Consider the following 13,077-nt stretch of genomic DNA (forward strand, 5'->3'; position numbering starts at 1 on the left):
CATTCTCTCCGTATAAGAGAAGTCTTATTCATGTAAATTAGAAGGAAAGATGTGTCTGTGGAATTTTTTTCCATAGGATATTTATTTGACTTGAAGACAGACAGGGAAACCTGGGCCCTCACGAATTTTTTTTCATAGTCTCGGTTTTTGAGTCCTCATGGAGTACCTTTATTTGAAAGCCGTTACCTCTCAAGGGTGCTAGTGACCAATGGCACCTGAGTGTGATGTTGTTAGGTAGGATTGATAGCCCACTTAATATATATAGTGTCCTTTTTTAGGTTGTTGTTGACGCTCTGTTGGATTTTATTGAGAGATTTGTGCAACAAATGTGCTACAAATGTATATCGGCCTAGTTCTCCCCACTCAGTCATTTGTGTGTGACATTTGTCACTGTGATATTGTGATTTTTAAGCAGAAATAGATGTTCGGTCTTTGTCCTTGGCACTGAGCTCTTAAAATCCTTGGAATTTCCTCAGTGATAAGAGTGACAAAGGTGGCTTTTGTTATGTGAATGAGGTGACTTTGGAAAACACCCTAGGGCAGGGCCTGGTTGCCTGGGGAACCAATCCTGTAATTGGAAGGTTGGAATTCTCGGTCCCACCCCAGATCTGCCAGGAGGCCAGAGGGGCTGGAGGCTGAGTTAATCCCTAATGGCCAGTGATTTAATCAACCTTGCCTTCATGAAGAGCTTCCATGAAATCACAGAAGGACCCGGTTGGGGAGCTTCCAGGGTGGTGAGCTTGGGGAGATTTGGGGAGAGTGGCTCACTTGGAGAAGACACGGAAGCTTCCCCACACCTGGTCCTGTGCGTCTCTGCCATCTGGCTGTTCCTGAGTTTTGTCTCTTTATGATAAACCAGTGATCCAGTGAGTAACGTGTTTCCCTGAGCTCTGTGAGTCCCTCTGGCAGATTAATGGAGCCCAAGGAGGAGAGTTTGGAACTTCTGACCTTATAGTGGCTCTCTACCAGAAGCACGGGACCTGGACCTGTGACTGGCATCAGAAGTGTGTGTGTTGGGGGAGTGTTGTAGGGCTGCACCCTTACCGTGTGCGATCTCCTGTTGTAGCCAGTGTCAGAATTGAGTTGAATGGTAGGACACCCAGCTGGAGTCACAGAACTGCTTGGTGGTGTGGGGAAAAGAACAACAACGCATGTTGGAATTGGGAGCAGAATGGTAGACACTAAGTGCCAATTTTTATATATATAAACCTACCCGTGGATGAAATTCAACTCACCTGGAACCCGGGTGACAGACTCTGAGTTCGTTGACTCATTCCTTCTGCCCGAATCTCCTGGTCTCCACCCTTACTGTCTTGGGGGTTGACACATTCCACTTGGTTGATTAATCCCCAGAGTTCTCTTTCATTCCTTACAGGCTGACTCGCTTGGCTTGGCCCCGTTGTAATCTCCCCCATTGTGAATTATCTCCCCTGCCTTTGAAGGGTGAAACTAGGTTGCATTGCAACATGGTGGATGCATTGTTCTCAAGAGCTGAGAGGGAATCTGTGTAGATTATCATCCTGGCTGTGGATCAATAGGAGTGGCTATAGAATATAGCCAAAGAATGGGTGCATACCATTGATGACTGTGCACGTGTGTGTGTGTGTGTGCATGCACGTACTTAGGCATTTGAGTGGTAGGGAGACAGGATTCTGCATATTTTCCTACCTTTTCAATGAAATTCAGCAAAACTGTGGAAAATGGTAGTGCTATGAGTTGGATAGTTTTGTCCATTTGGGGTTGATTCAAGAGCTCCGTGCTGCCCCCAAATTCTGGAACACCAGGCGTTTTCTGGTGAGTTCTAGCTAAATTAGGCACTCATCTTGTTCTGGAGAAATCTGGAATGTCACCAGCCTACAGAGAGGTTCATTCTACAAGTTCCCCACTCCGGTGTTGATCCTAGACCATATTTCCCCATCGGAATGGTGAAGTCGTTGTTGGATTCCAAGCTCCCCCATGAAAGCAGAGTGTGGCCACCGTATACATTTGAAATACGGAGCAGTTATATTGAAACATCATGGGAAGGGATGTTCTTACCATACTGATCAAGAAGTAGAGCATGTGGCCGAAAGGAAACACTCCTCTGGGCTTTAAATTAATGATAGAAAGAATGTGGCTGGTTGGGGTGGTCTGTGTAACTGTAAAAGACTTCTCCAGGAAGTGACAATAGCGGCCCAAAGCCCCAGAACACCGTTCCTGCTTCCTGTATCCGTTCGTGCCTCCATACCGCAAAACTTGAGCCTTCTGAGCTGCAAGAAGCGGGAAGGGGAAGCAGGACACAGATGCATAGCCTTCAGTAACTGAAAACAGGGACCTCCGGCAAGTCCCCGTGGTCACATCGCTGGTAGCAGCTCGGAGACAGGACAGCATTTGTGCAAAGCCCGTTTGTGGGTACGTGTCGTTCGGAATGGCACCCTTATTGCAAAGGGTCTACACGTTTCCCCCCGTGCATTTCGTGAAAGCTTTTTGTACACATGACCCGTGTTTTGCTAATACCTGGAAACACCATGAGTAGCAAACCAGACACTCTTTTTTAAGTGCTGGCAGAGTTTTTCATTTCTGTGATTGGGATTTTTTTCCTCTCTTCCGTCACATGTTTTCCTTTATTTGCCTTAACTCATACCGTCCTGACCACTGCATGTGCTTATCCCTTTGTGATTTTCCTTCGAGTTAGTCTTCATGTTGTGGCAATCTGTCTCCCCCCATTTTACTTTATTTCATTGGAATGGCCCATCCCAGCAGGTGAGACCCTCTGGTAGAGCAGGTGTCCTGAGCATCCTCCCGAAGGGATGGCCAGTTCTCTGGGCATAATTGCATTTGTGGTGAAGCCCAGATGGACGCAGCTCATGGGGAGACAGCTCTGAAGGGAAGCACCATGTTGTCCTGATCACAGAAGATGCAAGCGGGAGCCTTGCGGTATTAACACCATAGCATGGCCATGGTTAACATCATCCTGTACGACCCCCATCCTGGCAGGGTGGCTTTTACTGGGGGACGTCTCTTACTGCTGATTATATCATGCACATACTTGTGTACTTGCTGCGTCCTCTCAAAAATGCAGAGCATAGTTCCAAAGCTCGTTTCTCTTCTTCCCACGTCTCCTCTACGAGAAAATATTCTTCCTCCATCACCGCAGATCTCCCTACAATGTGTTTTTTATTGTTTCCTTTTGTCAGAACTTCTCCTCGGAAACAGACAGACCTGGCGTCTTCTGTCATCCCCCCTCCCCCACCTCTCCTTCCAGTAATAGAATGCCTTTGTAAGGAGGATGCGCCTCTTCTGACTCTCTCGGACATTTTTAATGGCCGCCTTACCCTGGCAGGTGTTTGGGAGGCAGTCCGTTCATTTACTGTTACGTTTCCAGTCTCAATTACAGGGCCAGCTGGCCGAACCAGGTGTGATCCCCGAAAATGTGTCCACTGTGCATGAATTTGCTTGGGCTGTCAGAACAAATCCCACAGACTGAAGGGCTTGAACAACACGCATTTATTTCCCATAGTCCTGGAGGCTGGGAGTCTGAGATCCAGGTGGGGCCGAGGGCTGGTTCCTCCTGAGACCTTCCTCCCTGGTGTGTAGATCCCATGTTCTGCCCATGTCCTCACGTGGTCGTCTGTGTGTGTCTGTGTCCTCATCTCCTCTTCTTATAAGGACCCCAGTCCTATGGGATCAGAGCCCCCTCTAGTGACCTCATTATACCTTAACCTCCTCTTCAAAGACCTTATTCCCTCATATGTTCCCATTCTGAAGTCCTGGGGGCTAGGGCTTCCACGTATAACTTTGGCGGACACAATTCAGCCTGTTGGCCAAGATTTTTTTTTAAGATTTTATTTATTTGAGAGAGAGAGAGAGCATGAGCTGGGTGGATGGGGCAGAGGGAGAAGCAGGCTTCCCGCTGAGCAGGGAGCCCAGCACAGGGCTCCATCCCAGGACCCTGAGATCATGACCTGAGCCGAAGGCAGACGCTTCACCGACGGAGCCCCCCAGGCGCCCCCTACGTTTTATTGGTGCCATATCTTAACATCCATCTCTAGCAGATTTTCACACCTGCCCACCCACCTGCGTATTGCAGCATCCATTCCTCGGCATGACTATCCTCCCGTCGACGTAGACGACATCCATCATGTCCGTCCGTGCCCCACACCGCAGCAGGTGTCTGGCGCTGACGTTCGTTGGCGGGGACCCGCGGCGCCGCGCTCACTCCCGCGCTGCCCTCCCGCAGGTTCTGGACGTGTCACGACGAGCGCTTCCTCTACATGCTGATGGAGTTCGTGCCGGGCGGCGAGCTGTTCAGCTACCTGCGTAACCGGGGCCGCTTCTCCAGCACCACGGGGCTGTTCTACTCCGCGGAGATCGTCTGCGCCATCGAGTACCTGCACTCCAAGGAGATCGTCTACAGGGACTTGAAGCCGGAAAACATACTGCTGGACCGGGAGGGTCACATCAAGCTCACCGACTTCGGCTTCGCCAAGAAGCTGGTGGACAAGTAAGTGGCCGCGGTCACCCGTGGCCGCGTCCGGCAGCCGCCATGCTCCTCCCCGCTCCCGCGAGTTCGGTTGTGTTGGGATTCCACATGTAAGGGACCCCGCGTGCTGTGATTGTGTTTGTTCTGTGCCCGGCTTACCTTCCTCGGCATAGTGGCCTCAGGGTCCATCCACGTTGTCGCCAGTGGCGAGATGTCCTTTTTTTTTTTTTAAAGATTTTATTTATTTGATAGAGAGAGACACAGCGAGAGAGGGAACACAAGCAGGGCGAGTGGGAGAGGGAGAAGCAGGCTTCCCGCGGAGCAGGGAGCCCGATGCGGGGCTCGATCTCAGGACCCTGGGCTTGTGACCTGAGCCAAAGGCAGATGCTTAACGACTGAGCCACCCAGGCACCCCGGGATGTCCTTTTTAAGGGCGAATTGTAGCCCATTGTGCGTGGAGACCACATTTCCTTTGTCCGTTCATGTGCTGCTGTAAATAATACTGCAGTGAGCAGGACGGTTCAAGTACGTCTTTAAGGCACTGTTCTCGTTTTCTTCACATAAATACCCAGATGTGCAGTTACCGGGTCGTAGGGTAGCTCCATTTTTAACTTTCTGAGGACCCTCCGTGCTCTTCTCCACAGGGGCTGCCCCGGCTTGCATTCCCACCAAGAGTGCACGACTGTTCCCCTTTCTCTGCATCCTCGCCAGCGCCTGTCTTGCCTGTTTGATATTAGCCATCGGCAGGTGTGCAGTGCTGTATCTCAAATGACTCATTCTTTTTATCAGAAGTATACAGTTGTGCATACTGTGTGTCAAGGAGCTCCCCACGCCCCCCCCCCCCCCCAGCTCATTTCCACTCTCAGCAGAAGACCGCTTTCAACACTCGGGTTGGCTTGTTCTGTTTTTCTGGGACAGCTTCCAAAATTTTGATCCTGCTGTCCGCTTGCCCCTTCTGAAACCTCATGTATTATGCTTTCTTTTTTTTTTTAAGATTTTATTCATTTGGGAGAGGGAGAGAGACAGCACGAGCTGGGTGGGGAGGGGCAGAGGTGGAGAGAGAAGCAGGCTGCCCGCTGAGCAGGGAGCCCGATGTGGGGCTCGATCCTGGAACCCTAAAATCATGACCTGAGCCGAAGGCAGCCGCTTAACCCACTGAGCCACCCAGGTGCCCCATGCTTTGCACTTTTTAAAAACTCCTTCCTGTCATTCCTCATTGCCTTTTGGGAGGGAGCAGAGGTGGATATGATCAGTTCACCATCTTTGACAAGAAGAGATTATGCATGAGGTCATCTTGGGGTCACTTTAAAATAATTTCCTATCTTGCTTTTTGTTTCTGAAGACTAACAAAACACCGAAAAAGTCCTCTTGCTGAACAAGCAGATTATCTGTTTCAGTGTTTTTCTGTGTAAATGAAAGCCCACAGATTTGTATGTCCGCTGAATTCTGTAACGTCGATTTCTAACACTGGGCTCACCGGAACAAACATCATTTCAGCATCATTTGCACCGACGTTGATCTCATCACGAATAGCCCCATAAAATGAAACCTTAACGTAGTTGGGCATAAAATGTCTTCTTCGCGTACTTCGCCCAATGATCCAGACTGCCCCATGCCGCTGGGAAAACATTTACAGCGAATGTGTGCAATTATAGAATATGTAACGGGGCGCCTGGGTGGCTCAGTTGGTTAAGCCACTGCCTTCGGCTCAGGTCATGATCCTGGAGTCCCTGGATCGAGTCCCGCGTCGGGCTCCCTGCTCGGCAGGGAGTCTGCTTCTCCCTCTGACCCTCCCCCTTCTCATGCTCTTTCTCTCTCTCTCTCTCTCTCTCTCATTCTCTCTCTCAAATAAATAAAATCTTTAAAAAAAAAAATCTTTAAAAAAAAAAAAAAGAATATGTAACGTATACAAGTACAACATTCCACTTCAGTGAGGCTGATGTACTTGCAAAGCTGGTTATTTTGCTGTGTTTATCCCCCCTACTAAAACATTGAGCTTTCTTTGCTATATTCCCCAGTTGGCTCATTGGTCGCTTGGTACAATTAAGCGTGGAAGAGAGTCACACACCCAGAGATGGAGGGAGACAGGGCTGTCTTTTGCTGATACCATCACACCTACAGTCCTAAAATATTCCATGGAGAAGGGTCAAGGTGTATGTTTTGTTCCCCTGGACACATTTAGTAATTTATGCTCCTAAAATTTCTCTCTAGAGCAGCGCTGTCCAGTACACATAAAACACACACCTCATGTATGATTTAAATTCTTCAAGAAGCCTTGTTTTAAAAAAGTAAAAATTTTGGGGCGCCTGGCCGGCTCAGTCGGTAGAGTGTGCAACTCATCACGGTGTTGTGAGTTCGAGTCCCACGTTGGTCATACAGCTTACCTAAAAATAAAATCTTTAGAAAAGAAAGTAGAAATTGAGTAAGATAGCCTGTTTAATTCGGTATATCTCAAATACAAGTATTTCAACGTATAATCAGTGCAGAAATTGAGAGGATTTACATGAATTTCTGCTGCTAAGTTTTTGAAATCCCTTGTGCATTTTATCAGGGTGGTGCATCCCAATTAGGGTACTGTATTTTCATCAGAAATACTTGATCTTTATTTAACGTCCAAAACATTTACAGTTGGAAAAATAAGATTCACATGCCCAGGCTCTCCAAAAACCGGGAACTTCCTCAGTAACTGCATCAAGTATTGCTTTTTAAATTTAATTTTAAATTAAAAGATTAAGATCTTAATTCCTTAGTACATTTTAAGTGCTCCTGAAGTACATGGGGCTGGTGGCCCCATACTGGACAGGCCAATCTAGAAAACACACTGTTAGGGACACCAGGCTGGCTCAGTCTGTGGAGCTTGGGATTCTTGATCTCGGGGTTGTGAGTTCGAGCCCCACACTGGGTGTAGAGATTATTTAAATAAAAATAAAACTTTGAGGGGTTCCTGGGTGACTCAGTGGGTTAAGCATCTGACTCTTGATCTCAGCGTGGGTCTTGGTCTCAGGCTTGTCAGTTCAAGCCCCACACTGGGTGTAGAGATTCCTTAAAAATAAAAACTCAGGAAAAAATACACTGATGACGTGGGGTTGGCTAAGGTGATAATTATATTTCTTCGTGTTATGGAAACAGCTGCATTTATGAGAAACTTGATTGTGCGGGGGAGCAGTTTTACATTAAATGACTCATCTCTGACGGTTTTTAAGAAAGCGGCCATCCTGGGAACACTTTGTGATGCAGTTAAATTCAATCTGATTTTCCCCTATAGGATTTCATCTATTACCTTTCTAAGAGGAAAGCACATAAAAATGAAGTGCTTTTCCATAACCTTATGAACAAAGACCTTCTTAACACAGGATAATTGGTTTATAACGTTGAGGGTGCCCCCTATTGGCAGCACGTGGTATATGGTACATATATGTCTCTTTTTTTTTAATAGTCATTTTATTTGGAAGTCTGATTCAAACCCACCAGATGTAAAATATTTCAAAAATTAGCTTGATGATAAGTTTGGCGAGCAGTAAATCCGGTATGTGCACTTAAGAGTAAATGCATGATGGTGGCTTTGTACATAACATCAAACAATTAATTTACTTAAGATGTTGAACTTTGGGGTGCCTGGGTGGCTCAGTCGGTGAAACATCTGCCTTTGGCTTAGGTCATGATCCCGGGGTCCTAGAATTGAGTCCTGCATCAGGCTCCCTCCTCAGCGGGGAGCCTGCTTCTCCCTCTGCCTCTCCCCCTGCCTGTGCTTTCTCTCTCTCTCTCTCTCTCTCTCTCTCAAATAAATAAAATCTTGGGGGGAAAAAAAAGACGTTGAATTTGGAAGATAAGGCTTCATTACCATCTTGATATATTGCTTTTTAAAGGAAATTTTCATTTTATTTTATTTTTGGATATATTGCTTTTAGTCATGGACTTTGTCGATTGCAAAAACATTTTTCTCGCTTCTTTCTGTGTGTTTTTCTCGGTTTGCTTGATGAGGTCTCTCCCTTCTGACCCAGCCCTGGAGACGTGATGCTTGTGGGCGCATAGGCATGGCCTCCCTTCCCGTTCAGGATTCCGACAAGTGACAGTACTTTTACATAAACATGGAAAGAAACGTCCCCAGGGATCACTACAAAAGACGTGGAACCAAACAGAGCTTCATCTCCAATAATATTTTTGAACACGTAATTGAGAAAAGCATGTTTCTCCTTTTTTTTTTTTTTTTTTTACAGCACGGGATACAACATGGTTAAATATAATTCGATATTCTTCCCTCTACCAATTGTATTCTCATTTGTTCATGGTAACTCTGAGTCTCAGGCTTTCCCTAGGTTCTCAATAATGGATGGATTTTTCCTCTTGTACCATAATCTTACAGAACTCTTGTTTAATTATAGTGATAGTTCTTTTTTTGTACAAAAGTCTTCGGCATACACACTTGCTGTTATGCAGGTAGGCTTCCTAACAGAATAAGGGACACACTAGGATTATTTTTCATTCTCTAAAATGATTAAAACAAAAGTGCCGATACATTTAATTTAGGGTTATTCTGTAGTAGTTTTTAAAATTTAGATGTGACATTGAGCGCTATCCTTTGGATTTTCATGCCCGGCCTCTTGGCTAGGGATAAATAACATTGTACCTAATCTTTGACGATTGTTACTTAACGATCTCAAACATCCACAAAAGCAGAGAGAGTAGTTAACCTTAAATCCTGTGTGCCCATCACACAGATTCAGTAGGCATCAAAGCCTTGCCACCTTATTTGACTTTTTACCTCTCCCACGTTTTCATTCCTTATATTATTTTAAAACAAGTGCTCACCGTGCTCTCTGTAATGGATAATGACTTAAAAAGAATAGCATCAGTGCCATGATCACATCTTAGAGAATAAAAGAAAAAATTCCTTAGGAGCATCTAACTCCCAGTCAATATTCAGATTTCCCCCACATCTCAGAAATGTCTTTTTCTTCCCGGTAAACAGGATCTGACCAAGGTTTCTACATTGCATTTGGCTGTTTTGTCTCTTAGCTCCATTAAATCCATAAATTTCCCATTTCACCTCCCCCTCTCCCCCAACTGATACCATTTATTTGTGAAATAACCCGGGTTAAGCCCCATCGGAAGCCCCGTGATCTAGATTGGGTGGGTTTCTTCTTCATGGTGTCCTTTGCCTTGTTCCTCTGTCCCCTTTGTTTCTTGTGAGCTGGTGGTTAGATCTTTGAACTAGATTAAATTCAGGCTCATTGGATCCTCACTTCTGTTCCTTCCTTTCTTTTTGGCTTTTGAGAAACATGGTGCTGGATTTTTTGTTATTGTTGCTTTTGCCTGGTAGCAAGAAGCATACAGCAGGTGCTTGTCCTTGCATACATGGGTCCAGGTGTTCCCTGCCTGGCCTCCCTTCCCACTGTCCACTCTGTCACCGTCACCGTGTAACCTGTGGGCTTAGGGCCCACCAGGGGCGCTGCTTGCTCCCCCATTCTGTGAGAAATGACAAAATGCTGATGCTCTCTCTTGGTCAGTCTTTCTGCATTTCTCAGGTGGAGTTCTTCTATAAAGAGCCCCTTTCCCTCATCAGCTATCGGGTGACCTTCAAATACCATCCTTCATGAGAGCAGGCGGGCAGTCCATCATTCATTCAGTTCATTTAAGGGTTTCCAGAATCATGACCTGGGCCCTTAGTGACCTCAAATGGGGCCATTGCATTTTTTTACTGCTACCACTCAGAAAACACATGATCTCATGTGTTTTTAATTCAAAGCAGTCCTTTTTTTTTTTTCCCTCTGTGCTTGAATTGCCCTCCTCTTAATAGGGAGTGACCACATAATGGGCTCAGACTCTCCTTTTGAGCAGATGAAAATGTTTTTGATCTAGACAGGTGGTGGTCGCACAACATTCTGAATGTACCAAATGCCACAAAATGGCTTGCTTTAAAATGGCAAATTTGGGGGTGCCTGGCTGGCTCAGTTGGAAGAGCGCAACTCTTGATCTCAGGGATTGTGAGTTCGAGCCCCACGTTGGATGTAGAGATTACTAAAAAAATAAAGTTAAAAAATATAATAAAATGGCAGATTTTATGTTCCATTGAATTTTGCCTCAATTAAAGCAACAACAGTCCCATCTTTGTAGGAGCCCCTTCAAGCTGCCACCTCTACCTTTTTGTCAGTATCCCATTGGCTTTGAGAACGTCCTTGCTTTCATTGACTAGAGGAGCCCTACGTGTCTCCTCTCTACCCTGGAGTCAGCCAGTTCTTTAAGGAACTCTGGACACTGTTGGTGGGAAATAGTATTTAAAGACCCCTCAAGGGGTGCCGTTTGCTGTGGGGGTTTCATTGCTTCTAAGAATTCTTGGGGGACAGAATTAAAGAACGCATTTTTATTTTAAAGAGAAAAGCAAACGCTGAGTCCAAACTTTACTAGTTGATATTTAAGACCATGGGTTTTTACTTAGTTTTTATGACTTATTCTTGTACCTCTTTGCTTACCCTGAAACTCTCACCTACCCACTGCATTTATTCACAGAAGCAAGTCCTTGCAGTACCGCACACAGCTGACCTTGGTGCGCGACCCTGTAGTGGAAATGTTCCGGCCCAAGATGTGGGTCAAAATGTTTTAATCCCTTTGTTAGGCAGCTAGCCAGAGAACCAAGCCAAGTTAAGTCGTGAAACTGGCGAGGGCCTTTGATTGATGGAAACGAAAACCAAAGCTATAAAAGATTGAGGGTTAGATGAGAACCAGGCTTTGAAATCCATCTCTCTCTCTAATTCTTTCCTCTACACCAGGGCTCAGCAAACAACAGCCCATGGGATCTGGCCCACCACTTGTGTTTTCTAAATAAAGTTTTATTAGAACACACTCACATAGTTTGTTTACGTCTTGTCTACAGCTGCTCTCATGCTACAGGAGGAGAGGTCTGTGTCTGACAGAGACCAGATGGTCAGAGACAATAGGTGCATGTGGCTGTGTGCCAATAAAACTTTATTTGTAAAGTAAGTGAGGGGCTTGGGAGTAAATAGAGCAAGAGAGTGACACTTGACAATGCATACCATTTTTAAAAGTTTTTAATTTAAATTCAATTTAGTTAACATATAGTGATTATTAGTTTCAGAGGTAGAATTTAGTGATTCATCCATTGCATATAACACCTGGTCCTCATCACATCATGTGTCCTCCAAATGTCCATCACCCCATTACCCTATCCCCCACCCACCTCCACTCCAGCAACCCTCAGTTTGTGTCCTAGAGTTAAGAATTTCTTATGGTTTGTCTCCCTCTCTGATTTCATCTTATTTTTCCTTCCCTTCCCCTATGTTCATCTGTTTTGCTTCTTAAATTCTACATACAAGTGAAATCATGGTATTTTTCTTTCTCAGATTGATGTTTTTCGCTTAGCATAATACCCTCTAGTTCCATCCACGTTGTTGCAAATGGCAAGATTTCATTCTTTCTGATGGCTGAGTAATACTCCATTGTGTGTGTATATATCACATCTTCTTTATCCATTCATCTGTTGATGGACATCTTGCCATAGTTTGGCTATTATGGACAGCAGTGCATACCTTTTATTTTTATTTATTTATTTAAGATTTTATTTATTTGTTAGAGAGCACACAAGCAGGGGGAATGGCAGGCAGAGGGAGAAGCAGGCTCCCCGCTGAGCACAGAGCCTGATGGGGGACTCGATCCCAGGACCCTGGGATCATGACCTGAGCCGAAGGCAGATGCCCAACCGACCAAGCCACCCAGGCATCCCAGTGCATACCTTTTAATACCGATTTAGTTTCTGCGCAATGAAAATATGTTACCTATTCAGTATATTCACCATCTGGCCATTTCCAGATGCAGTTTGCTGATCCCCCCCAAACTAGACCGTCTGCTGTGTGAACTGGTTAAAACCGACCAGAAGGTATATTCATACCATGGATTGTCATTCAGCCACGAAAAGTAACAAAACCCCATCAGTGAACCTTGAAAGCAATTATCCCGAGTGAAAGAAGCCAGACGGAAAAGGCCACATATTGAGGTACCTCGTGTTGTCATATGGTAGAGCCCGAAGATAGAGTAATAGGTGGAGCCGGATCCATGTCACCATACCTTCCTGAGCGGGAGATGACTTGCCCATATTCCCACAACTGCCAAGTGATGGTACCTTGTGACTTCCAGGTCACATTTCTTTCTGTTACCATCAGCCTCTGTTACTGGGTGCATCACAGAGCGGGGATGAGGAGTGAAGAGGGGAGATGTGGGGATACTTGCCGCTGTTGGACCGTGATACTATTAGGCTGGTCAGCTTGGGTGTGTTATTGCCTCTGCATGCCTTGCTTTGCTCGTCTGAGAAGTGAGAGTTGTTCTTACTCTAGGATTGTTGCTAAGAATGGGTGGGTCTGCTAATTGGAAAGTACATCCTTAGAACAGTTCCTGGCACATCATAAGCATTGAGTAGACATAAGGTGCTTCTGACTTTATTATCTCCATCATCAGTATCCCCATCATCACCACCATCACCACCTTCACCATCATCATCATCACCATCCTCATCACCACCACCACCACTATCACCTTCACCATCATCATCATCACCATCCTCATCACCACCTTCACCACCATCATCACCTTCACCATCATCATCA

General features: G+C 45.7%; 1 protein-coding gene across 2 annotated transcripts in view; it reads left to right on the forward strand.

Moving 5' to 3' along the window:
* The window catches only part of PRKX (protein kinase X-linked), a 76,323-nt gene that overhangs the window by 40,707 nt on the left and 22,539 nt on the right, over positions 1-13,077 (forward strand). For both annotated transcript variants that reach the window (XM_021681953.1, XM_021682657.1), the window contains exon 3: positions 4,220-4,483. In XM_021681953.1, the coding sequence (XP_021537628.1) occupies positions 4,220-4,483 (264 nt within the window). The remainder of the gene's footprint in view (positions 1-4,219; positions 4,484-13,077) is intronic.

The sequence above is a fragment of the Neomonachus schauinslandi genome, chromosome X (genome assembly GCF_002201575.2).
Source record: "Neomonachus schauinslandi chromosome X, ASM220157v2, whole genome shotgun sequence".
Taxonomy (NCBI): domain Eukaryota; kingdom Metazoa; phylum Chordata; class Mammalia; order Carnivora; family Phocidae; genus Neomonachus; species Neomonachus schauinslandi.